The following is a 27,984-nucleotide window of genomic DNA, read 5'->3' as shown; positions in this document are numbered from 1 at the left end:
ATGAGTCTTTTTAGAGGATTTGTTCAATTTACCAAAAGGCTAAAAGAATAGATTTATCATTTAACTTACAAACACACACACACACACACACACAAACACACACACACAAGCCTGGTTTAATTTAGGGCTAAGGCAAAGAACTGAATTCCCCTGCAGCCTAAGCTACTCCCTGAATTTACAATGGTCAAAAGCTAACACTTAGGAGCCACAGTGGCTCTGCTACTGTGTGATTTTGGGCAAAACAGTGCATCGTTTGGGCCTGGGTGTCCTTACCTGATTAACTGAGTGTAATAATACCTGCCATCCACCATTTACACAGACAGTACCTAGCACAGGATTTGGCCTGTGTACAGCTGCTTAATATACAGCACTCCTCTTTCCTCCCATTATAGTTACAGCAATGCATCTTAAAGTTGGAAACACATACCCATCATAGGCCCCACTGACAATCCTCTTGTTATCAAACCGGATGCAGCGGACCAATTCTTCATGTCCCTCTAGGACTCTTAAACAGGCGCCACATTCAATATCCCATAGCCTTGAATAAAAATCAGATCTCTGTGAAGCAACTTCCCACAAGACTCACACCATCCTCAAATTCTTTATATATGCCTTAAACTATTTTCACTATCCTAGAATTCTTTATTTTTATCTCACTTCCAGTCCACACTATACATATACAAAGCTACATACATACATTTGCAGCACTTATGAGTTTTTAAGCACTAACTTGGGAGGAAACCTTACTTTTCATTGTATTTCATTTTACACAGCTTGAAACTTTTTTTAATCATGTGCATGTAATTACTACAAGAAATTTTGATTATATTTAACTCCTAGGCATTCTCTTGATATCTAGTCCCTGAGTGGTACAAACAGTTTGCGCTCCAATACTAACCGAAAGGTTGGCAGTTTGAACCCACCCTGTGGCACCACGGAAGAAAGGCTTGGAGATCTGCTTCTGTAAAGATCACAGCCAAGAAAACCCTATGGAGCAGTCTACTCTACACAGGGTCACCATGAGTTAGAATCAACTTGATGGCAATGAGTTTGGGTTTTTTTTGTTTTCTCTTTATGTCTGAGTTGTTAAAGCCATGTAGCCAAATGGTCTAGGAAGGACTTTTCTGGGGGAGATAGGGATTGCAGGTAGTGAAGAAGAAAGAGCATGTACATGTGTGGGGTGGGGTGGGGGAGATACTATATACAGCCAGGGGGTCAGGCTTCCACCCTAGGCACTTCTAGCCTGGAGTCTGAGGTCCACTGAGATGAGAACTGGTGGACCAGCATGGTGGGGCCCCATTTCCTGATGTGGCTTAGGGACACCCCTTCCTTGATGGTAGGTTGCCCAGTTTTCAAGGTCAGAGTGAGAGGCTCTCATTAGGTATATGCAGTGTCTTGGAAATATAATCCCAGTGGCTACATCCAGCCTTTCTCTCTGCATATGATTTGTATAACAATTCTGGAATTGGAGACTTTTTTCTTTTTCCTATTACCATTGCTTTCTACATTACTTGCAAAAATAAATCACAGCAACTAGCATGTACAAAACAAAGTTGGCAAACTAATTCTGTAATGACCTCTTCTTGGCCTCTCCACCAGTAGCTCCTATCATACATCCAATGAACATTACCCAGTCATCCTTAGCAAATCTAATCCGTGTCAGCGATGATGGTTTCTTGAATCTATTGTGAACAGACTCATTCAGCACTGCCAATAGGACTATAAAGTGGTTCCCTTCTATAAACTGTAGAGTCATACTCATTATTTTTTTAAAAATCTCAGACTCCAGTGAGGAAGTGAAGGACTGTTTATTGCTGAAACAGTAAGTAACACCACAAAGCATGATGAATACAAACGAACCAAGAGTCAAGTTCTAAACTGACTTTTATGGTATCTTAAAACTTAAAATGATAAAACTTGCAGCAGTTAAAGCTTTTTTTTAATCTTCAACTCAATCTTTATTTTGCCCCTACATTAGGCTAGCTGGTTATAAACCCCAAAGTTACAGTTACTTATATAAATATACTAACATGTGTTGGAATAGAAGAAAAATGACTTGGGATAATTAAATAGATATCTAAGAGAAACTCTTAGTACGAAATACAATGTTTAAAGATGATTGTAATTATTAGAAAGCAAGGAGACTGAGTGTTAGGAAGAGAAAAAACAAATGACCAAACAGGAGTGGATGATTTTGCAGTGCAGCCTTGGGAGAGAGAAATGAAGTGTATACCCATCTGTTAGCAGAGTTTAAGTCAGGCTAGAGTGTCTTACTGCGTTCTGAGGTGGTATTAAGTGATCCTGGCTGGAGTATAGATTATAAAACCTATGTACTGAGGGAATCTTGGAAGAGCACCCAGGGTGTACAATTTTCTCTCTTTAATATACAGCCAAACAGATTAATAAAAGTTACCTAAAGTTTTCTTATCTGAAATAATCCCATTTACTCTGAGTCTTTTGAGCATTAGGATTGGGAAGTGAGTCAACACTAATTTAAAAAAAAACCTTGCTCTGTTGGCACACTGATTTCTACCCACCTAATGGTATTATCTGATGATCCACTAACAACCAGTCGATCCCTGTACTGGAGACAGGCAATGCCTCGCTTGTGCCCATTCAAAGTACGGACAAATTCACAGGTACTCGTGCTCCAGACCTGTATAACAAATCAGCATTATTTTTATTTTTAAGAATGAATACAGAAAAGTCTTCCCATAATACACCTTTTAAAAAAAAATTAGAGCTTCTGAGAAGGACCCAAATACTTGATTATGAAATACAGCTCTCTTCTAACTCAAAGCTGGGAAGCTGGGGGCCAGATTATACAGCATAAAATTTTCTTGGCTGCTGAGTAATAATAAAACTAGAATAAAACAGAGGGGGAAATTGTGAAGTCTCCAAACCTTGAGATCTTCAAAATGAGACCATCTCCTGGATGGTTCAGACACTCACTTGCTTAGAGGGAAGAGTTTGGGCCAGATGTTCTATTTTTATGCCAGGAGGCATGTCAAACCCAATGTAGCTGATGTAAAAAAACTTCACCTTTCATATCCTTCTCTTTTACAGCACAGTTTCTTAAACAGCTCCACTTGTTTTGACATATCACTCCTAACACCACATTTGTGGAACAAATAATCCCCTCTTTTGTGAAATCATCTGCAAGACTTAGATGTTCACAGACACACTTAATATACCACAAGCCAAATAGGGAGATGCAAAGAGTGCCATGAATTATTTTACCAGTTGCATCTGTAGCTCTATTAACATGAACAGGACAACTGGAAATCCATATGCAAAAGAAGGACACAGGACCCTTCCCTTACATCATTTAAAAAAAACTAACTCAAAATGGATCAAAGACCTAAATGTAAGAGCTAAACCTATAAAACTCTTAGAAGAAAACATAGGAGTAAATCTTTGTGACCTTGGATTAGGCAATGGTTTCTTAGATATGACAACAAAAGCATAAGCAACTGAAGAAAAATTTTAGATAAATTCAAGTTAACATAAAAAATTGAAATCTTTTGTGCCTCAAAGGACACAGGACACCATCAAGGAAGTGAAAAGACAACCAACAGAATGCGAGAAAATAGTTGCAAATCATATTATGTGACAAGGAACTCGTATCTAGAATACATAAACAACTTCCATAACTGAACAATAAAGAAACAAATAACCCGATTTTAAAAAGGGCAAAGGAGTGGAACAGGCATTTTTCCAAAGAAGATATACAAATGATCAATAAGCACATCAAAGAGATAATAACAAGCATTGGCGAGGATGTGCAGAAATTGGAACCCTCATACACTGTTGGTGGGATTGTAAAATGGTGCATCCACTTTGGAAGACAGTTTGGCAGTTCCTTAAAATGTTAAACATAAAGTTACCCTATGACCCAGCAATTGCACTCCCAGATATATATACAAGAGAATTTAAAACGTATGCCAATACAAAAACTTGTACTCAAACGTTCACAACAGTATTGTTCACATAGCCAGAAAATGGAAACAACCCAAATGTCAAAAAAACTGATGAGTGAACAAACAAAACAGTATATCCATACAGTGGAATATTCTTCAGCCCTAAAAAGAAATGAAGTATTGATACATGTTACAACATGGATGAACCTTGAAATCATTATGCTAAGTGAAAAAAAGCCAGACACAAAACGTCACATATTGTATGATTCCATTTATACGAAACATCCAGAATGGGCAAATCCATAAAGACAGAAAGTAGACTCGTGGTTGCCAGGAACTGGGGGAAGAGAATAAGGACTGAGTGCTAATGGGTATGGAGTTGGGTTTTTTTGTTTTGTTTGTTTGTTTGGTTGGTTTTTTTTGGGGGGAAGGTGGTTGATGAAAATGTTCTGGAATTAGATAGTAAGAACAGTTACACAACATTGTGAATATACTAAATGCCACTGAACTGTATACTTTAAAAGGGTGAATTTTATGGCTTGTGAATTATATATCAATAAAGCTGTCATAAAAATATAAGAAAGCTAAAATTTTAAAAGTTAACATGGACATTAGAATTAGAACTGTATTTACCACATCCTACCAATCACCCTACACTGCAAATGCTCATCGCATGTTTGCCTCCCCACACTGCTGAGCTTCTTGAAGACAAGGACATGTCCTGTTCATCATATCTCCAACAGCTAGCTTAGTGCATATGGCATGGCAGGCTCCCAAAATTTGGTTCACTAGATGAATGAATCCCATCTCAGCTCTCCCCCTAACTAGCTGTGCAGTCTCCAGCACTTTCTTCACCTCTCCAAGCAACATCTGTAATATGAGGCAATACCTACCTCACAAGAGTGCTGGGAAGGGTTAAGTGAGATAGTAATGTAAAGCTCCTAGCACACAGTAAATGCTCAATATGTTAGTTCTCTTCCCCTTAAAAAAATGTTATCAGTAATGTCATGGGATATAGGACTGTTCTCTATCCTGGACCCGAGAACCCTCTCCCCCTATCTTGCCTGTGAGAATGGGAACATGAGGAGTGGGGGCTCGTGGACACAAAAGAGGAGGAGGAGAATAAAGATCTTGCCAGGTAGCAGGCTGCTTTCTCTCTATTCTAAAAGGGACAGGAGCAAGCAAGGTTATAGCAGCAGACAAACTTACTTTGATGGTCCTATCGCCAGAGGCAGACACAATGTATTTATCATCAAAGTCTACTACATTCACAGCAGCGCGGTGGCCAACTAGGACACGACGTAAAGTGATATCGGTGGCAGACGCCATGTCCCATACAGCGATGGAGCGGTCCTTCGAACAGGTCACCATCAGTCCATTGCTGAAGCGTAAGTGCAGTACAGCCTCATTGTGGTGGATCAGCGTGTTCAGAACTTCACCCGTGTTCACATCCCAGACTCTAGATAAGGACAGAAGAGTAGGATGCTTAATTGTTGAGACAACCAAGAAAAGACTGTGATGTCTGAGCTCTGGGCCCATTCTTCACAGTAGGCCAGGTGGTGTGGACTCTATTTATGTTTGGTGATTGGGACCTCACACCTAAGTACATGCTCAAAAGGAGCCCCTAGAAGCAATTTTTATATTTACTGAGAAGTGCTTGAGATAGATTCAAAGAAAGTGAATTCTGGCTCTGCCGAGGTTTAGGTTTATTTGATGGTCAGGTGTTCAGAGATAGTGTTTGCAGGCTTGTGTTGATGGCAAAAAAATGATTCCTTAAGTGATTGGGCTTTGCAGTGAGTTTGAGATGACAGGAAAAACGAGGCTTGGAGGCTGGAGAATTGGAGACCATTCCAAGCTTAAGGTTCTTTTCTACTTTTGACAGGCCTCTGAGCCTATTATTTATCCACTGAAAACTGGAGATTATAAGTCATGATGTCTCATCATCCCCTACACCCATTTATTTACCCAACTCTTTATGGACAAAGCCAAAACCCAAATGCACTGCCATCGAGTCGACTCCGACTGATGGTGAACCTACAGGACAGGGTAGAATTGCCCCACAGAGTTTTCAAGGCTGTAATCTTTACAGAAGCAGACTGCCACATCTTTCTCCCGTGGAGTGGCTGGTGGGTTAGAACCGCCAATCTTTCAGTTAGCAGCCAAGCTCTTAGCTGCTGCGCCACCAGGGCTCCCTATGGACAAAGCCATTCCAATTGTCTCACCCTTGGGACACACAGTTCTTAGAGGTAGCCCTTTCACATCACAGCTTTCAGTAACCTGTCTCCTAAAAAGACAGTTTCACATGGAGCAGAGGAGGAAAGACTCAGGCTTCTGAGACTGAGACACGATCCATGAGAGAAGTAGCAGCCTAGAGCACTGAGTCAGCGAAAGGATACTAGGTGTGCTGAGAGGCAGGGTGGGAAAGGAGTCCCAGGAGTGTGGCAAGGGACAAGTAACAAAAATTAACACAGGAGAGGAGTGAAAGGAGGAGAATGTGGGAAACCAAGGACAGGCTGGGTACTATTCCAATTTCTTAGAAGCTCCTGTAAAACACTCCTCTTCAATATCTGACTCAGTGCAGAAGAGGCCTCTCCTTCTCCTCCACGCTGCAGGCCTTCCCCAAGCTGCCAGCAGTCCAGATGAGGTATTACTGATGATCCCTAGGCTCTGAGGCTCAACAGTACACCCAACTCCAAAGCCCATACTGTGTGGGAAACGTCCTTGCTCCAGTGGTTCCAGAGTAAATTTCAGCAATGTTCCCTTTCCTCTCCCTCAACTCCCAACCAGCAGACATTGCTTCCCTTCTACTATGGAGCATAGTAGAAGCTTTATCACTCTGCCTCTGGGGTGGCAACTGACAACCAGTGTCTCCATTACTGGAAAAGCTACATAATTTGAAGACAGCCTTGACTGATAAAGATTCGAGGCTCAAATTTACTATTTGACTCTGAGCAAATTATTTAACCTCTCTGGTCTTGGGTTCCTAATACGTCTATTTTAAAAAGGAGGTAATACTTACCTACTCTGAAAGGTTGTTGTGAGAATTCAATAGGACAGCATTATGCAAACCACCCAGCACACTATCCGGCTCTCAAGTTTTACTTTCCCTGCATGCCTCAAAAGGTTCTGCATTTTACCAAAAAAACGTTCTGCAAACATCTGCTTCCAATTCTTTCAGTATTCGTAGGTTGCTGCCCACCACTCTGCTAGCACACCTGCCTTCTTTTTCTCTGCTCTGGACCACACTATCTCAGGAGGAGAAAGCTAGCCTATTACCAGGCAATATGATTTTATAGGAAAGCATGTCGCCAATCTTCTAATGTATGGCAGTGGGAATGTTACTGTCGTTAGCTGCTGCCAAATCGATTTCAATTCATGACGACCCCAAGTGTACAGAGTAAAACTGCTCCTTAGGGTTTTTAAAGCTGTGACTTTTCAGAAGTAGATCACCAGACATGTCTTCTAAGGCACCTCTGAGTGGGTTCAAACCGCCTACCTCTTGGCTAGTTGGCCAGTACTTAACTGTTTGTGCCACCCAGGGCCTCCCACAATTGGAACAGGACCCACTTAATCAAAATGAACCTTCCTGCTTACTTTGGTCAAATGAAGTGATTTTGAAATACAGCATATGAAAACAAATACAAAGTATGTGCACGCCAATCCCAGAAAAGGGTGTGACGCTCAGGTTCCTCACACAAGGCACACAAGTTCAGATCTGTGAAGCCTCACCTCACTGTAGAATCTGAAGAGCCAGTTACAATGACACGTTCATCATACTGGAGACAAAGGACAGAGCCTGTGTGACCCGTTAACACTTTCAAACATTCCAGGCTGGTTTTATCCCAAATCTATTGAGACAAGATTACAAAAAAATAGTGATTTAGTATACCACATTTTGATAAATGTTACTGTCTGACCTTATTTTCTGAAAATAAAACATACCTCTGTTAAGTAAATAAGAGGAGTTAAATATCAAACAGGTGGGGAATGACAAGAAGGAAAAGGAGCAAATATTGAGTAACTGCCAGAAGAGACTTACGATTTTGTTTGCTTTGTACTTTCAGCTATTGTATCCCCTATACTTATCAACAGCCTTATAAAGGCAATTTTTTTTATAAGATCTGTGAAAAAAGACGGCTCATCCTCTGAAAAACAACTTGACAAGATCTATCAAGAGACTTTAAAAACTCATATCCCTTAATCTATCATGTTGGTAACGTAGAGGGTCAGAGAAAAAGAGGAAGACCCTCAACTAGGTAGACTGACACAGTGGCTGCAATAATGGGCTCAAACGTAACAACGATTGTGAGGATGGCGCGGGATCAGGCAGTGTTTCATTCTGTTGTACACAGGGTCGCTATGAGTTGGAATCAACTCAACGGCACCTAACAACAGCAGCCATCTATCATGCTTGTTTACCAAAAAAAAGAAAGGAAACTGAGATGCTCAACATTACAGAAAATTTTCAAAGTAAATTATGAAGACTTCTTAATGAGAAAGCATGATGCTTATATCAGTGTTAAGCTTTAAAAAAAAAAAAAGCAGAATAAAAATTGTCTACATAGTGACATCACTGCTATTTATTTTTAGAAAGAGAAAAAACTGATTAAAAGTAAAACAATAATAATTGTTTTTGTACTTTCAGTGCTCTTTTTCTCCCTTCTTTTTGTTGTTCTAGTCTTTTCCAAATTTCAGTATTGTTCATATATAAGGGGAAATAAGAACTGATTTTTTCAAAGACTGGATTGCTAAGAATAAACTCTAAGCATCTATTTCTTCACTTAAAAAATAATATTATCATAATTTTCAGTGTTCCTGAAGTTTATTGCAAATGGCAAACATTTTTACAAGTGCTATAGACATTGACGTGTCTTTCTATAGTAACAAGGCTTGCTTTTAATTTCTGACCTAGTAGAACCTGAGTTGTTCTGAAAGAGTGATTAGTGACCCAGGACCGGTGGAGAATAAAGTACAAAGGTTTCCAACCACTGAACTAGGTAATCTCTCTAAAGTGCATTTCTGTTCTACTGTTCTATGTCTTATAAATCAAATGAGTAAGTCAAATCATTTCTATGTCTTCTAAGCCTAATTTAAACACAGGTGTGCTTCCATTAAGAGAATTCTTTAGAAACACACTCAGTGTAAGTGGACTGCAAGCCTGGGGCCAGCCTGTGCTTTGATAAGGTCATTATAACCCATTCTTATCTATACCTTAGAGTGGAACTACTAAAATAGTAACATATGTCAGTCTTTCTAGAGTATATTAGTGGCTAGGTTAGGGCTATCAATAAATATTACATAAAAATAGAGTTCTGTAGTCAAATAAGTTTGGTAAATTGGAAAACACGGGATGTCTCTACTGTAGGCCTTCTTAGAGCCTTTATATGCTACTGAATCGGCATGCAGTGTTTTCTAAACTTCTCTGAAGGGAATTATTCTTTGCCCAAAATGTCTATTACCATCTTTTAGATTCACATCCACAGAATACCTTTTGGGTATGTGCTTGTCAAAACTCACAGAACTTTACACTAAAAAAGAGTGAATTTTCCTGTATGTAAATTAAACCTCAATAAAAAGAAAAATTAAAAAAAAAAGTCAATGTTTTCTTACATATGAGAAAATAAGCTACAATGTGTAACAAAATTAGTTAAGTCAGCCACAAAATAGATTATTTTAACACGGACAAATAATTCAGTTTATCTGCTATTGAAAAGTGAATGAAAACAATATAGATTGCTCTATCATTCTTTTGTGTTATCATCTGAGTCCTTCTCAGAAACCATAAAAGGTAATGACTTTGACTTACAGGCAAGCAGGCAACACTTTCATCAGCTAGCAAAGTAATCAAGAGCTCTATGATACCGGGATATTTTCTATTTGCACCTGAATACAGAATGTGAATGTGCTTAGAGCAGGATAAGGAGTGAGATAATCCAGGGGTCTTGTGTTAGCTATAAGCAAATGCTCTGGCTCTAGTTCTTTAGATCCACACTGAGAGCTGCCAAGATTGAGTGGAATAGATAAAAACCAATCTGGAGTAAATGGAGAGATTGTCACATCTGGTGTCTAACACATAACTGTGATTTCTAAAAATACTGCACACAAAATACAGTCACTCACCTTAATAGAATTATCTCGTAGGCCACTGATAATTTTTTCATCATCATACTGTAAACAGTAGACACCTTTACTATTTTCAGAGCGGCACTGAATCCTCTGCAAGTTGTGTCGTCCACACCGCCAGTTAGATTCTATGGTCTTAAGGAAAAAAAGAGACAAAAGATGAGTTTTTGTGAATTGACTATTCTATTAGACTTCAGACTTTGGTCTTGCTTCCAGAAACAGCATACCAGTGATACCCCAATCTTGGTTTGCATAACTGTCTGTGGACAGGAATAGTGCACTTTTCCAAGTAAGACATTAGTGCAACAATGTTTTTTCTCAAACTTTCCCTGCCCGTCTGGCAACTATCTATCATATGCTTTCCAATGGATTTTGGGTTGGGTTTGAGAAAAATGGCCCAGACAGAATTCAGTATATTTGAAGAATGCCATTAGCACCCAAAACACACAAATAAATAATAACTCACTGGGTCACTCCCTAACACCAATTAAAATATTTGGCAAAAGACCACCACCATCATCAACCATATACCGACAACCGATATACTCATCCAAAACATTGTCTTGATCACTGAGAAAAGATACTGAGCAACTATTACATGCCAACTACTGTAAAAAGAATTTTGTTATCACTCTCAATCTCCCACCAGACTAACAGTTACTTTAGAGTAAGAACGATACATTTCAGCCCTGGACTCTCATTCTTTCATCGCTCATGCAACATTTACTGAGATGCTAGTATATTACAGGTACTGTGCAAGGCCCAGGAAAGAGCCTAGATCCACAGAAGATCAACAGGAAGCACACCAGATTCAAAGGAGGCATTACTCTATTACCCAGGCACACAGTATCTGGAACCAAACATACTCTAAACTTAAGTTTACCTGGTTAAATAACCCACACAATAAACTTGGGAAGAAGGTCTAATTATTTCCCTTTTACAAACAAGGAAACAGAGTTTAATTTGACTAAGGCCACAAAGCTAGTAATTGGATGAGCTGAAAATCAAACCCAGTTCTTTTGGACCCTCAGCCCATGCTTTTTCTAAACTATGCAGTGCCTATACAGAAGTACAGGCATTTGAGTCCTAGCTCATGAGGCAGTGAACACAGAACATAAAAAGGTCAGTAATAACTCCAGATATAATATACTACTAAATGAGTGACAAAAACTGTAAGTACTGCAGGGCTTGAAGGTGAGAACAAGCACTATGGACTAGGACCACTGGGAAAAGTTTAATGAGGAAGGGGGTCATGTCTAGAGCACCAGAAGACCTAACCTTTGATAAAAGATAAGGAGGATTTTGCAAGATCAAAAGACATAGTGCTTCCACTAAGAACAATCAAACTCTAAATTCCTGATCCTTGAAATTAGGAGACGGTAAGGGACTACAGTAACTGGTTACACTCAGTTCAGGATATAGTTTGAAACATTATCTCTGAGAAGCTTTTAGTTTAATTGCTTACTCTGTTGAAGAAAGAAGACAAATCTCATCTTTATTTACAACAAGCACTTAATTACTGGCTCTGATGACATCTAATAAACAGTTTTTCCTCTTATTTTGAAGGCAGTATGCTTCTGTATGTTCTGAAATGTTAACATCTACTAAATGCTATGCACCAGGTATTATGCTATCATAACACTCTGCTATGTGTTTCATATATGGTATAGCTTGTTTAATTTAATCATCATAACTCTGAAGCAGGAATTACTGTTCTCCCTTTACATAAAAAGAAATGAAGGTTGGAGATATTGATATATATATATATATATACACTTTAAAAGGGTAATGTCCATCATCTGTGGCCCCCATACTTAACACAGGGTCCTGGAAATACAATCCCTGCCCTCCAAGAGCTTCCACACACACAGTCTTGAGAGAGGGCAGGATGGCATATTTCTAACACCCAGGGATACCAAGAGCAAGAAAATGCTCATCTGCCCATCTGCTGCCAAGTTGGGAAATCCTAGCCAACGTCATCATCTCTAGTGAGGTTGGAAAATGTCAGACGTGTAAAACCACATTTCAAAACCAAAAAAATCCTTTCACTTCACCTCTGCTACCTCTATTCAAGCAGACAACAGATATGTCTGTATAAGAATTTTTTTAAAAAGGGATCCAGAATGCTTATATATTGCTGGTAGGATTGTAAAATGGTGCAATCACTGTGGAAAACAGTATGGTGCTTCCTCAAAAAGCTAGAAATAGAAATACCTTATGATCCAGCAATACTACTCTTAGGTATATATCCTAGAGATACAAGAGCAGTGACACAAATAGAAATATGCACACCTACGTTTATTGCAGCATTATTCACAATAGCAAAAAGATGGAAATTAAGTGCCCATCAACAGATGAATGGATAAACAAATTGTGGTACATATATACAATGGCATACTATGCAACTATAAATAACAATGAGAAGTGTGCAAAACATCTTATAATATGCATGAATCTGGAGGACATTATGCTCAGTGAAATAAGTCAATGACAAAACAACAAATATTGTACAGTATCACTTTTATAAAAAATCAAGAATAGGTATACACACAGAAAGTAACATTCTCTGATGGTTACCCGGGACGGAAGGGGGAATCACTTTCTAGATAGTAGACACTTGTTACTTTTGGTGTTGGGAAAGGCAATCCCCAATATAGGTGAAGTCTGTACAACTTGTCCAAGGTAAATGAAGACACTAAGAAGTATGCAAGAACAAGGGACAATCTCAGTAAAAGTTATATAACATACAATTTTGTAACAATGATAACAACCAAAAAATGTGTGTGGTTACATAGGTAGACATGTACACATATGCATATAGGAAAGCACATGTGAGTATATGGGTGTGCATGTACAAGTGTATATGTAGGCATATGTAAATACATGTTTATGTGTGATGCATATATATTCATATATATAATAAACCACATAGAGGGCACAGTTACAGATACTTCCTAGACATAACCAAACACCTCAAGGGATAGGTTTACTGGGTTTGAAGGCCTGGAACCATAGTCTCGTGGGACAACTCGGTCAATTGGCATAATACAGTTCATAAAGATAATATTCTACATCATACTTTGGTGAGTAGCATCTGGGGTCTTAAAAGCTTACGAGCAGCCATCTAAGATACAACTAGTGGTTTCTACTCGTCTGGAACAAAAGAGAATGAAGGAAATAAAAGACTCAAAGAAGAAACTAGTCCATAGGACTAACAGCCCACATGAACCACAGCCTCATCTAGCCTGAGACCAGAAAAACTAGATGGCACCTGGCTACCACTATCAACCATCTGACCAGGGATTCAACAGAAGGTCCTTGATAGAAAGGGAGATAAAAGTAGAACAAAACTCAAATTCCTAAAAAAGGCCAGACTTACTAGAGCAACAGAAACTACAGGAATCCCTGAAACTATCCCCTAAGATATCCATATGAACTTAGAACGGAAGCCGCTCCTGATAGTCACTCTTCATCCAACTATTAGACTGGCTTATAAAATAAAAAATATCACCCGTGAATACTGTGCTCCCTAAAATAATCAACTATAAGAGACCAAAAGGTCAATATTTACCCTAAAACAAAGATGAGAAGCTAAGAAGGAGCAGGGAAGCTAGATTAATGGAAACAGAACAAAAAGATTAGAAATAATGAGAATGTTGACACATTAGGAAGAATGTAACCAATGTCATGGAGTAAGCTGTATAAAAATTGTTAAATGGGAACCTAATTTGCTGTGTAAACCGTCACCTAAAACACAGTAAAAATAGTTTAAAAATAGATAATGAGATGGTTGTACAACATGATGAAAATATGAACATAGTAATCAATGTCACTGAATTATACACATAAAAATTGCTGAATTGGCAAATGTTTTGTTATATCTATTTTACCACATATACACACACAAGATATTGAGTAGCATACAGAACTCATCGGAAAGCTTCAGAATAAGCTTTTGGTAGGCAGCCTCCAAGATAGCCCCAACAATCCTCACCTCCTGGTATTCACAGCCTTGTATGGTTTCCTCCCCTTTAGCAACATGCTTCTAACCAGTAGTAACTTGCTTCCACAAGCAACACTGAGGGAATGTCACTTCCATGATTAGGTTACAAACGATTGTTACTTCTGTGTCACTAGCAGACTCTCTCACATGCTGGTTTTGATAAAACAAGCTGCCATGTTGGGGAAGCTCACGTGGCAAGGAACTGAGGGTGACCTCTAGCCAATAGCCAGCAAAGAACTGAGGCCCTCAGTCCAACATCCCTCAAGGAACTGAATCCTACTAACAACCATATAAGTGAACGTGGAAGCAGCTCCTTCCCCGTCGAGCCTGTAGACAAGACCTCAGTCCTGGCCAACACCTTGACTAGAGCCTCTTGAGAAACACTGAAGCAGGGGACCTAGCTAAGCTGTACCTGGATTCCTATTTTCTAGAAACTATGAGATAATAAATGTGTGTTGTTTTAAGCTGCTAAGTCTGGGGGTAGTTTGTTATGTAGCTATAGATAACTAATACAAGGCTCATACAGGAACCAAGGGAAGGAAAGTACCGTTTAAATCTTAATTTAAGAACAGTTTGTCATCTAGGGCTGGAGGGTGGTAGAAATAAGAGGAATGACTGCTAATGGGTATGGGGATTTCTGTGGGGAGAGGTGATGAAATATGCTAAAACTGATTGTGCTGATGATTGCACAACTCTGTGAATATACTGTAAAAACTGTACACTTTAAATAGATGAATGTCATAGTATGTGAATTATATCTCAATAAAGCTAATTTTTTTTAAAAAGGGAGGGGGGGAGGCCAAAATACAAAGAATCTCTTAAACTGAACTCAATGCTTGGAATCATTTACAGAAATAATTTATTTTTAGATAGTGACTGAGCCACCTCAACATGCTAAGCATACCAGGAAAATGCTGACTTAGGAGGCAGATGTACCGGTAACAAGTTTTATTCCTGGCCAGTGACTCTTGGCAGTGGTTACCAGTGTTCAGACTACACCCTGTGGGGGCACAGAGAGTCGCTGCAGAATTTATGACTCCATATGAACCCAAAATATTACAAAAATGAAATATAACAAGTCTTATGTGTATATCAAGTGTTATTTTTTTAAATCATAATTGTTCTTACATTTAAAACACATACAATTGCTTCAAAATGCTACTGAACCAACAAGTAGCTTTGTTACTCTGTATATTTCAGTGAATAGAAAAGGCATACTTACTATCACATGGGAGTTAGCAAAAAATTATTACTTTTTTTTTAAGTTTAAAAAGAGGGAGTGGGGGATCTTCATACCAAAAAAAAATTTCTATATGCTATCCCACTACTCTAAAATGTTTTCTAGAACTGAGTGACATGGTTACAATCTCTTACTGTAGAGAGCCTGCATATAAAGCCCTGAAACCACGGCAGAGAGCACTACAGGAAAAGGGGGCTGGGATGGCCACACTGTCGGCCTGGGGTACATCAGCCCCTGAGATCTTTGACAGACAACCACCATGTGACACGGAAGGCTGAGACATACCTTCTATTCCCAATCCTCAAACAGGAGCTAGAGAACAGGACCTCTCAAAAGCTCCACTAGACTTCAGACTATCATTCCATTCCAAGTTGAATGCAAGTTAGCAGGATGAGGCTTAGCTTCTCACCACTTAGAAAGATCATAATTTTCTAAAGCACATTTCCAAATTTTAAAAGAAAAAAGTCTGCTAAATTATTCTTGCAGAGTCATTTTAGGAAGTTCCACTTAAGACTGTTTTAAAAAATACATTAGGTTCCTGAATCCCAAGAAAGTGTAGCTTGTTTTTAAATGCCATGAAAGCTACACTGAACCCGATGACCAGGGAGTGAATCGCTTTGCTGCACACCAACCCCATGCTTCTCCTGAGATTTCACTCTTCTCAATCCCAAGGCCACCCACAAGAAAAAGCAGTACTTCCTGCTGACTCTGCCTGCCCAAGAAACTACCACCATGTTTAACAACCTCAACTCTTACTTGAATGCTTGCAAGCCAGGTCTTTTTTTAGAAAAACTTGACCTAAAAATGGAAGGCAGACCACTGTGGTGGCAAGTACCTAGGTCAATTAGCAGCTCTGGCAAATGACTTACACTGTCTGAGCTGCAGCTTCCTACTCTATAAAGATGGAAATAATAGCTACCCCTTTCCAAAAATAAATATTTTATGAAGACTAAATGAGATGACATATGTAGAGTGCTCACCATAGTACATACAAATGCGAGCAGTAATGTCCCTCCTTGTTTGTTGAGAACACTGACCAAAAAGAGTGGGCTGTGACTCCCCCTCCCCATATAAAAAAAAAATTCCTCTCACCAACTTGCCAGAAATTGTTGTTGTCTTAGTCTAGGCTGATGTTTAATGCTGATAGCCTGAGTCTACCCTAAACATTCCCAGGAAGGGGCTCAGCCTTCAAATGGAATTTAGCTATTATCTTAACTTCAGCAGCAGGATACAGGTCACACACAGGTGCACCTCTGTAATTATGTGGATACCTGCCATTTCACTTAGACATCATGTGGTGTGGCTACTGTACAGGAATATTTCATGTTTTTGAGAACTTGTAAAATCCCCTTACCCTGCGCAAATTTTCAAAATACTGGGAAAGTAGCCATTATACACAGAGTATACAGCAGCATTTAAATTGGCAATAGAGTGAAAACAGATGTCTGACTATGGAGAAATAACATTATTTTTAGAAGCCTAAACACAACTGGGTGGGTGGGCAAGTTTCAGCATTTTCTGGTCAGGACAATGTTAATATCAAGTTTGCAAACCACAAAAAAGCTCCCCACTTTCCCTGAATAAAATGGTGCATTAAAAGGTGTGATACAACACACCATCATTTTACCAGTGGTCTATTCCAAGGAGAGCACTTCAAAGGCTTAAGTCCAGTGAATAAAAAGAGGAAAAAGGCAAATCACACAAAGTAGCTTGCCACTACTCTGAAACAGCAAGAGAGAATAATCCACGCTCAGGACTTCAGGACTCTGACTGGTTAAGTCTGTTCCAATAACTCCCATCTCTCTGTTGAAGGGCAGCTGGGGACAGGATAGAGTGAAAGTGCACAGATTTTGGAGTAAGAATGTCAGTTTTGACAATCTGAGGATTAAATTAAATGACTGTAGCAAAGTACCTAGCAGTAAGCTCACCATTAACAATAATGGTAGCTAAGAATCAAGATAGCAAAGAAGAATATGCCTGCTTCTTTAAGAAATGGGTTTCAGGTTTTCCAGGAATCTCCCCCTCAGTTCAGAGGCTCTGTAAACTCAATCTCTCTACGTGTGGCAAGAACAACCATGAGAGATGAAGCTTTGCAGAAAGTTAGCAATTCTTATTTATTCTTCCCAGCCTTCATTTCTCATATCCATCCTCATCTCCTGAACAACAGGAGTTGGCCAAACAAAGTTGGGTTCTCTACTTTTTCCTTAAAAATTGGCTAATTTCTGGTGGGTCAATATGCAAGGGCAAGTTCAGAGATGGACACTTCCTTTCTGCTTGTCAGAGCCACATCTGGGATGACAAGAGCCAGCACATGAACCAGAGCTGTCAAGGTAGAGCAAGAAGGAAAGAAAGGAAAAGATGTTGTGAACAAGCAACCTTGCAAAGCATTAAGGAAAAAAAACATGGAGACTCTGCAGCTGTGCATGGGCAACTAGGGAGGGGAGACACATACAGCCACTTGACATTCATGCTGTAATTTATCTTTTGGCAATGTGTTTATAGCCCTTTAAAGTACTACCTTTCCTGTAACTGGACTGAAACAGGGCCAACGAATCTTATCTTAACTCATACTCTCTTTTTAACTAACAGTCAGGGACATTGAGTACTCACACAATTGGAGAAAGATGGGAAGACCACCTTGAGATGTCTGCAGACATATAACAACATACCTTTCTCCTAAGGTCTTGACTTTTCCACTAAGAAAATGACAAACAACAACTCTAAGCCTAGAGCTAGACAGACCTCAGTTAAAATTCTATCTCTTCTACTTAACAATCTGGCAAGTTCTAAAACTTCTCTTAGTCTCAGTTTCCCCGTATTACAGATGGAGACAATAATATGTACCTTGTTGTAAGAATTAAATACAATAATCGATGTAAATCATCCAATATAGTTCATGGTATACCTCAGAGGCTCAAAAGACGGTACTGTAATTATTATATTCTGCTTATGAGGACTCCATACCAGCCATATGGGTTAGAGTAGAGCCTGTGAGTCTCTTGGGAGTTTTTTTGATCCATAAATTACTGAATGAACTCTTCACAGCATGTCTACCCTTGACAGAACAAAACACATTCCCAAAACAGAGGTAAAGAACTCTGCTACTTTGATGAGGTACCCGTGATCTATATTACAAAAAAGTTTTATTAACTGCAGAAGAGTCTAACGGTGATCACAGACTCCATTACTCACTAGCTGTGTGATCGTGGCCAAGTCATTTAGCTTTTTTGAGCCTCAGTTTAAATAAGGACATTACCTATCTTTCAGGTCTTATCCAGAGTATTAAATGAGAAAATGTATTATGAAGAGCTTAACAAAGTTTCTGGCACAAGTTAACTGCTCTACATTTGGTACATTACTTTTATTATTATTACTATTAATGAATATACCAAAATATAAACATCATCTCTTACATTAAGAGATCTAGCCCACAAAAATCTGGAGGAGACTCTTGTGGCCATCTAGTGGGTTTCCCGAAACCACACATTAAGAACCACTGGGTAGACCACCATGATGTAGAGGTTTTCTGTCAAACAGGGTTTTTCCTCATAGCCGTCTTCTCTCAAATCTGCCTCCTCTACTAACTTTAAAATATTATTTCAGCCTGAGGAAATGGTTATAGTAGGTGGTGTCGCATACTGTCATGCCACAGAACATGAGTTCGTGCTGCTGATTATAATAGAAGTCATGAGGATTAAATAATCTATGTCACCACCAATCTTCAACCTGATCAAAGTTCTTCCAAAGTTCCTGTTTATTAATGATTAGCTTTAAAATATAGTCCTTCTTACAATAAAGATTTGATAAAATTTTTCAAGGAAATTGGAGACGATTCGTAAAGAATAGTTGTGGGGAAAAAACAGAAGGTAATGTAGTGTCTAAGATATGCATACAAGCAATGTCTCAGTATGCCCCACCTAGGGGTAAGAGAAAGTCCAGACAGCCACTGTTCCTTGAAACACACACACACCAATGTAAGATTAAAGTTAACACTATGTCTCAGCTATTAACACTACAGGGGCAATTTATTCTAAGGTTTTAACTATCAATGAATCAATTAATTCCTTAAGTTTATGATTTGTCTGGCAGAAGTTTTAAATTATTTAATTCTCCCTGAAAGGTTACTTTATAGCTCATTTTAGAGAACAGAATACTCAAGACAAGATTGTGTTTTAAATACTGATATTCCAGTCACATTCAGATTTACTATTAATGGAAGGATTCCATTAGTTCACATCTGCCTAAAAAAAAAGAAAGGAAAAAGAAATAACTCCAAAAGAGCACATGTTTCTCCATTAATGAATTTTGGCATAATAACTTTTATGTCTATCACCTGGGGGAGAGGATTACTTCACATTTGGGAAACTGAGTGTAACTTTATGGGTGATACAGCATTGCCTAGCTAAGGTTAAATTTTTCTGCCCAAGAGGAAACAGTGAAGTAACTAAGACCTGCCAAGAACACATGTGAAAGAGTTAATGAGAAATGCCTGTGCATGTCTTTCCTGGTTCAAGGAAAGGGGCTAAATAATAAAATTGAACTAATTAGAACACATGAACAATATCAAACATCTCCAATGTTTCTCCTCAAGTTTACAGAGTTTTACTGGTCTGGTGAAGTTACACTCAAATGCCAAAATAGTCCAGGAGCATAATTTGCTCTATAAAACCCATTTAACTATTGCTTAGAATCATATTTGAGTCATTTTTATGAAAAACTGTAAGTTACAGAGGAAACTGAGATTGTTACTTCTTTAGTTCTCTAGAGATGGCTCAAAACATAAAACTATGCTTACCTGATAAACTGAGCCTTGAATTTTAGAAAACTTATTAAAGTAAGAGTTGATTTTGAATTAAGGTTTTGATTAACTGGCAGCCTTGCAGGCACACTTCATCTTTTAGAAAAGGCAGTTTGTTTTCTGCAAAAAAGGCATTATCTACTCTGGAGAATAGGTGCTGATTATACATTGGTTGTGACACATTTGTTCTAAGAGCGCAACTTAAAAAAAAAATTACCAGCTCCATGATTTTAGAACAAAAGAATACTCTAAGGTAACATAAAAAGTTGAGAACAAGACACAAAGAACCCATAAAATAGACAAGTCATAAAATTACCTCTATATCCTGGATAATCTTTGGGTATAATGACCTGTAAAATGAATTGGGAGGGCCATCTGTGGGTCTGTTTTTAAACAGGTACTGATCCCTGGCAAATAAAAATAAACACATTACATTTTTGCACATAAAAGGGTGAATTTTATTCAAACATGGTGCTTACAAAGATATTGTATCTTTCATGTCTTTTGACTTGCATTGAACTTGAAGAGTTCAAAAGCAGAGTTTCTGACAACTAAACTTACTTGTTAGGAGCAAATATACTTCAATTCACAGATCTCTAATGAGATCCTGGCCTTTTCTTTTCTGAGTGAATCTAAAATACTATTAATCTAAGACTTTCATTCTATACAGTTTAATAAAAAAGAGGTATACAGTGCTAATGTGCCTTTGTGAAAAAAATCTAACAGTACTCATCAAACTCCCTCCAATAAAGAAAGCACAGCCCTAACCCTCACTCACACCACCACCAGGTGCTTGTCTGTAGCTCTCTCCTCTGTGCTAACTGGGCAAGGTCAGTGCCATGCATGTTATATGCACTGCTATATAAAGGTGCTTCTAAACTAATTGTTTTTCTCTTAAAAAAAAAAAAAAACCACTGACCACCATGCCCCCCATATCCTCAAGCAGGAGCAGTAACAAATAGCAAAATGGCTTTATTTGACTTTCTCGTATTTCCTTTTGTCTTATCTAAGAAAAATATGAAAGGAAAAGCATAAATATATAGCTTTGAAAAGCCAAACCACCCATTCGAACTACACAATACTTTCTAACAATTAATAAATACAAAAAAAAAAATTCATCTTAAAAGGGAAAATGGAGAAATTTCTAACAATTTTAACTTTTTTTTCCCCAAGTCTTGAGTGCTCATCTTTTTCCACTAGTTTAAAATAGACCAATACGTTTTGCAAGTATAATTGCCTTTCTGGGTAATCAATCCTACCCTATGTCAACAGAACTTTTCAAGGGCACAAGCAACCCAAGTACTTACCACCCTCTTCTTTCTGAAAGTCCCTTCCATAGAGGATCAGTGCGTACCATTCGTTCAATTAGCTTCTTCCAAAGCATTCCTTCTGAGATCACTCGCTGCCATTCTTTACATACCAGCTCTGCTGCACACAGAGACCTGGCATCCAGGTAGGAAAGAATGTTTTCCGCTATGTGATCTAAGCCTTGCTCTACAAAATAGAAAAGGCAATGAAGGAATGGGAAGGGTAGATGGAAATATGTTAGCCAACATTTCCTTAAAGATCAAAGGAATAAAGAAATCCTGAACCAGGTAAAATATTTTAAGTAATACCAGAAGATCTACAGATATGCAAATGCATGAGTACATAAGCAAATACATTTTTATTTAGTTCGGATTTTTTAACATAAAACAACTAATGGCAACTGTTCTCTGTGTAAAAGTTGACCATGGGCAGTTCTACATTTGTCAGGTATCATGAAAAAAGGCTTTCTTTCATGTAACTCTTACAAAATCCCTATGGATTTGGGATTACAAGATCTCCAAATTTTCCAGACAAGGCACAAAGAAGCACTCAAGGTTTCACGACTGTTGAGTGGTAAAGCCAACAATGGAACCAGATCTCTCACTTGAAAGTTTGTGATCTTTCTTTCCCCTTCTCATTCATTATTTCCTGTAACAAATCATATCCCATTAACCCATGCCCTATATGAATTCCTGGGAGCTAAGGAGACCAAAAAGGTAAAACACTAACACATCTTTAAAAGCTCATGAAAAGTTAAACAACAATCCAAGAATTAAAGTCAGTTGTACTTAGATATATTTTTGTCAGTCTTTTCTTCATATCCTTCCTGTGGGTATTCATTTTCTATTCCTGAATAGATGGTAAAAATCCTCAAAAACAAGAGCCACATGTCTACAAATTCTAGAACCTTAGAGGTTACTGGGTTCAACTTTCATGTAATACAAGGGTCCTCTCAAAGATAAGCACTTGAAATTCAGCCTCTGCCTGACATTCACGATGGTAAGATCACTATGGTCAGCACTGTTGTCCCTGTAAACGCCCGTCCTGTGATCCCAGTCATGTCCTCTGTAGCTACCAGAAATAAAGCTCATCCCCAGTTCTATTCTGTGTAGTGGAGAGAGCACTGTACATTTTGTCAGAAAATTCCAATTTCAAGTCCTAGCTTCCCCACTTCCTAGTTCTATGACATGAAGCAAATACTGAAACATCCCTGCATCTTGATGTTCTATCTTATAAAATGGTAATCATCAGTAGTACTGTCCTTTCTCATACTCTATAAGAATCAAATCAAACAATTTTATGAAAAAATTTTAAAGACAATAAAGCACTATGCAAGGTTAATATCTGTGCTCTTTTTCAAGATAGTAGAACAGTATAGTAGCACTAAACTTTGGTGTTAAAACACCAGGGTGTAGGTAAATCATTAAACTTTCAAAGCCTCAGCTTCCTCATCTGGGGTAATACCCTGCCCTATTTTGAAAACATCAAAATGAGATGATGCATAAAAAATGCTTTACATCTAAGGTTTCATTCAACTCCAAGAAATGACTACTGCTACACTGCTGATTATGGTTTCCCAGCCCTTCATATACTAATTCTCCTACTCTGGACTAGATCTAATCCCCAAACTATGATCTGATAATAAAGACTACACTGGAACTACTATTTTTTCTTCCACTTGTCATTATATTACAGTTAATGCAGTCAAAGACTGCACTACCTTCATCTAATAGTCATATCACAGCCAACTCACGAGGTGGCAGCAACTTAAAATCCTAGGCCTTTCCCCAAAAAACATCTACTAAAACAAATCCCCCTAATTCTGTATTTCTACAGCTGGTTGGGGAGGTGAGGGTAGCTTTGTGCAGTTTGTATTTGTCCTTATTATAATTCACCTTCAAAGTTTTATCTGACCCATCCATGACAGCCTCTAGAATTCTGATTCTGTCATCTGAAAGACTGGATATTCCACACCAGATCTGAACAATGGGCAAATGTAGAAAGTCTTTATCCGAAGCTGTTGGCAAACAGGTTAAACGGGTCAGAACCAAGGACAGCACCCGTGATACTAGATATTTCCCTCCAGGCTATCACTGATCCATTCATTAATACTCACAGGGTACCAACACTGAACCACAAGCTTGGTAACCATCTGGGTGAACTATCGTCCAGCCTGCATCTCTCTATTCGGTCCTCAAGGATATTTGGAGAAACTATGCCCCGTGGAGACATGACCATCTTTTCATCATTTTTCTGAACTACAAGTCTGGTAACTTTATCCAAAAAGAAAATTAGGTGAATTTGGTTATGATTATGCTGTGTTCCCTTGCTGGTGCTAACTATGTAAAGCTAGTATTGCAATTTTTTGGTTACATGTTGGCACTAGCTGCTTTGTGTCCCTTTTGAACATACATAATCCATTTGCAACATGGAGTCCCTGGGTGGCTCAAATGTTTAAGCGCTTGACTACTAGCCGATAGTGGTTAGAACCGATCTACATGTGCCTGGGAAGAAAAGCCTGGCAATCTGCTTCTGAAAGGTAAAAAGCCTTAAAAACCCTATGGAGCAGTTCTACTCTGCACACATGGGTTCACCAGTAGTCAAAATCAAATAACAACAACAAATCCATTTTCACTGTAGAAAAATTATAAAATGCATAAAGCAAAAAATGTTTTAATCCCTAAATCCCATCTCCCAAAGATAAGCACCTTATAACATTCTATATACATCCTTCTGGGTTTGTCCCTTTCAAGACTCACTTATTTTCTCCTTTGACTTTTTTATTGATACCATGTGTTTTCATTAATGGAATGCAGACTGAATTGTTGGGTGTGCTTGAATTTTTGGTAGGTATTATGAATTTTTTTCTTGCCTCATCGCACCAATCCTACCCTGAATCCCGGGGGATGTATGTGTCCCACTAATTCTACCCGAGTCCAGCAGGATACATGTGTCCCAAAAAACTTTTCGTCAAAATCCATATTTTTCATTCCAAAATCACTGATTCAGCACCACCTCATGCAATACCCTGTAAAAACAGTAGTTTGCAGCACTTGCCTATTTTTTCCATTTCAAACTGTCATACAGGCAAGCACACACTATCAATGGGGAAGCAACTTCCCAATAAACCCCAGAGGTGGAAAATATAAGTGGGCAACCATATACCCCAACAGTCATGAAACAGATTTATACAACTCTACATAATCTTTCAGATGCTGATTAATTTTTGCTAATCCATTTAAGAATTCTGCTGGAGTGCAACATCAAATTTAACAGCCAATCATCCCCCAAATATACACTTTTGTTCTTAAAACCATGAAGTCTGCTTAGCAATCATCTCTGGTACTATCATGCAGGACTACCAAATGCAGCTGTACAAGTTGCACAGGGCACAACTGTACCCAGTAACTCTGCTACTTGTTTTCAGTAACTTCTCAATGATAAAGATAATGAGATACATAACAAGTACTCAATAAATGTCAGTCTGTTCTCTACCCTCTCCCCCAAGCCCCCTTAGGTCAAGGCGGCTAAACAGTATTCCTCTTTTTTGTTGTTTTCTGCAGAGAAAACGCTACACATCTCCCCTAGCAAAACGTTAAGCCCTGTCTAATATCTTATCCCTTTAAATGTTTTCAGAAGAATAGGAATCATACAACCTCTATTTGGGCACCTTAGAGTAGCTACACCAGGGACCCATGGAGACCCTGTGACTTTCTGGTTTCAAGCCCATTCGGGACAAAGAGATTACTGAATAAGGTGATCCATTTGCCCAGGCTAAAAAAATGCTTTGAGGTGTTAAAAAACTAAGCATTTTCTTTAAGTACCAACGTCTGGCTCTCATTATTCTATCGTGGTACGACTCCCCCATCTCCCACCACCACCCCCCTTCCCAAGGCAACAAGAGGACATTACGGCTTCAGAAAATGAGGCCAGAATCCTGCACACACAGTGCTAAAGAAATGCTGCTGTTGCTAATTATAGGCACCAGATGAAGGTCTGGAAAAATTTCAGTAATAAATTAAAACAATTAAAAGGCACAAATTTCAAAGCTCAATATGTAAATAACACTGTATCACAATGAAACTCAAATGTGTAATGTCAGTTCAATGCCCTTGACTACAGCCAGTTTTAACACAGCCGCTTAGATCATACAATTACAGAAACTTTTATTATTTTAGAAACGCATTTCAAAGAGCAGCTGCAAAGAAACTTCCTTCCCCACCCACATCAGCCGGCCTTTCCCCCTTCCTAGTCACAGCTCTAGCTGTAAATGTAAAGTTAGAAACCTTTTCAAAGAAAAACAACTCAATTGCTGACAGAACAGTCTGTCACTGGGTGCATTTAACTTGGAATACACTAACCTAAGGATTCCGACAGAAACAAAGTAAAAAGATGCTCAGGTCACAAAGTCCAAAATCTCTTTCCAAAAAACATCCAGGAAACAAAACAACAAAGTGGTACACACACCTATATGATGTCAGGATGAATCAGTTTGGAAATTAGTGGGTGAATAATTAAAACTTCCTAGCAATAAGTCTTATTACTTCTGGAGAAGCAGGTGTTTCCTGCCTCTCTGGGCGTTTCTGTTTTTTTTTTTTTTTTTAAAAGCTGCCATCCGACATAAAGTGATACTTGCGAAGAATGTGCCTCTTAGTCAAGTAGATACAAGAGACCAAAGGGGCAGCTTCTTTCCAGAGGTGAGATGGGAAGGCAGAGAGAGTTAGGAGCTGGTTGAACGTTCATGGGGAATCAGGGGCGGAAAGGAGGAGTGTGCTGTCGCAGAATGGGGTGAGCGGTTGGGGTCTCATAACAATGTTAGTAAAAAAACAAAAAAGAAGAAAAAAAAATTCTGTACGGGAGACTAACTTGAAATGTAAACTTCATTTTACTACAACAATAAAAAAAATTTTTTAAAAAGAAAAAATAAATAAAGCTGCCATCCGCGTAGTATCCACTAGATGCCAGGCATATGACATACACTGTCTTTAAGCCTCACAATATCCCCTCAAAACCAAACCTGTTGCCACCAGTCAATTCCAATTCACAGTGACCCTACAGGACAGTGTAGAACTGTCCCATAGGGTTTCCAAAGCTGTAATCTTTATGGAAGCAGACTGCCACATCTTTCTCCTGCAAAGCAGCTTGTGGGTTTGAACCACCAGCCTTTCAGTTAGCAGCCAAGTGTTTAACCATATCCCCATGAAGTATTACTATTATTCCCACACAGATCAAGAAACTGAGGTTCCAAAAAGTGAGTCACAGAGCTCTTAAGTGCAAGGGCTGGGATCCAAACCTAGCGGCTGTCTACATCCAACACCCATGCCCATCCCACACAGTCATGCTAGGTCTTTGACCCCGCATCCAGCCTGAAGCCCTCCATCTAATAAGTCTCTGTCACATCTACAGTCATAATGGTTTATCATCCTTACTTGAAGATTAGACAAATGAATATATATGGCCAGGATGCTTCAAAACTCTTAATTGCTCAGATACCTCACCAAACTGACCGCCAAAGTGTATCATCCTTTTCGAAGTACGATCTGCCTCTACTTTAAATCATATACATTTTCCCTTTAACACCAATTCTTACAAACCACAAACTTAGCCTGCAGAAATTGACATTGCAGACTAAACATTTACTATGATTTTTAGAAAAGCATATCATAATTATCACTTTTTCCACTGAACCAAAAGGAGCCAGAGACCACAAACATTTTCCATTTTCCCTACACTGACAGGTACAATATTCAGAGTAAGCATTAAAAAAGGCAAAACTATAGACAACTTTTATAGAATTAATAATGGCTTTTGCGATCAAAAGAAGTCAGGTTAACTATTAATTTCAACAGAGTAAAAATTCAAAATCAAGATCATCTACAGTAAAAGTTAAACACCAAACTAAACAATGATTAGAAAGTCACTCCACACAATGTTAAATCGAAGTATGAACTTATACACAGACCTGTTTTTCCCCTAATGTTCCTAAGGCAAGGTCTGTGTTAAGGAACTAATGCCAGGTTTAATCCAGGTCTACTAGACACTAACACAATCAACTTGGCCAGCTTGTCCCCAGCTATTAGATTCATATGTATGATATACACTGACATATGTATATATGTTCAGATCAAATCCTGTTAAAACAAATACCATTTTAACAAAAATATTTCCACGTCCCAGCCAATGGTCCATTCATTTCATGTAATGTTCAATACCACAAAATTCCACTTTAACAGAGATATGGACAATGCCTTAAAATTCGCTGTAATGAAAACTGAATTGTATGCAATTATACTAACCATATTTATATACATAACACATGTTCATCTGTTCTGTCTCTTCTCCAAGACTGTACACTCCCCAAGAGAAGGAGCTGCCTCTAATCTATACTCTGCAAATCAAGAGAACTTCAACAGTGCCACCTCGTGGATATTCTAATATAAAGTGAGTTCCCTGGCACTCTAAAATGTTTGAGAAGCAAATTATGGGGGGGAAAATAAAACCAGAAGAGTAGAAAGCAAACAATGAAACAATAAACAGATTTGCTTCAGTAGGAAAAGAGGTATAGTCTCATTTAGTTAAAAGCACTCATGAG

The 27,984-nt window shown here is 38.6% G+C and overlaps 1 protein-coding gene across 8 annotated transcripts in view; it reads right to left on the bottom strand.

The window, feature by feature from the left end:
• FBXW11 (F-box and WD repeat domain containing 11) overlaps positions 1 to 27,984 on the bottom strand; it is a 158,735-nt gene that overhangs the window by 30,029 nt on the left and 100,722 nt on the right. For all 8 annotated transcript variants that reach the window (XM_023726506.1, XM_023726503.1, XM_004371197.2 and 5 more), the window contains 7 exons: positions 21,392 to 21,578; positions 20,401 to 20,491; positions 10,041 to 10,178; positions 7,650 to 7,768; positions 5,130 to 5,379; positions 2,538 to 2,656; positions 428 to 538 (listed from right to left, as the gene is read on the bottom strand). In XM_023726506.1, the coding sequence (XP_023582274.1) occupies positions 428 to 538; positions 2,538 to 2,656; positions 5,130 to 5,379; positions 7,650 to 7,768; positions 10,041 to 10,178; positions 20,401 to 20,491; positions 21,392 to 21,578 (1,015 nt within the window). The remainder of the gene's footprint in view (positions 1 to 427; positions 539 to 2,537; positions 2,657 to 5,129; positions 5,380 to 7,649; positions 7,769 to 10,040; positions 10,179 to 20,400; positions 20,492 to 21,391; positions 21,579 to 27,984) is intronic.

This window comes from Trichechus manatus, unplaced genomic scaffold, assembly GCF_000243295.1.
Source record: "Trichechus manatus latirostris isolate Lorelei unplaced genomic scaffold, TriManLat1.0 scaffold00011, whole genome shotgun sequence".
NCBI lineage: Eukaryota > Metazoa > Chordata > Mammalia > Sirenia > Trichechidae > Trichechus > Trichechus manatus.
The sequence above is the reverse complement of the archived record's forward strand: the minus strand, read 5'-3'. Positions and strand labels throughout refer to the sequence as shown.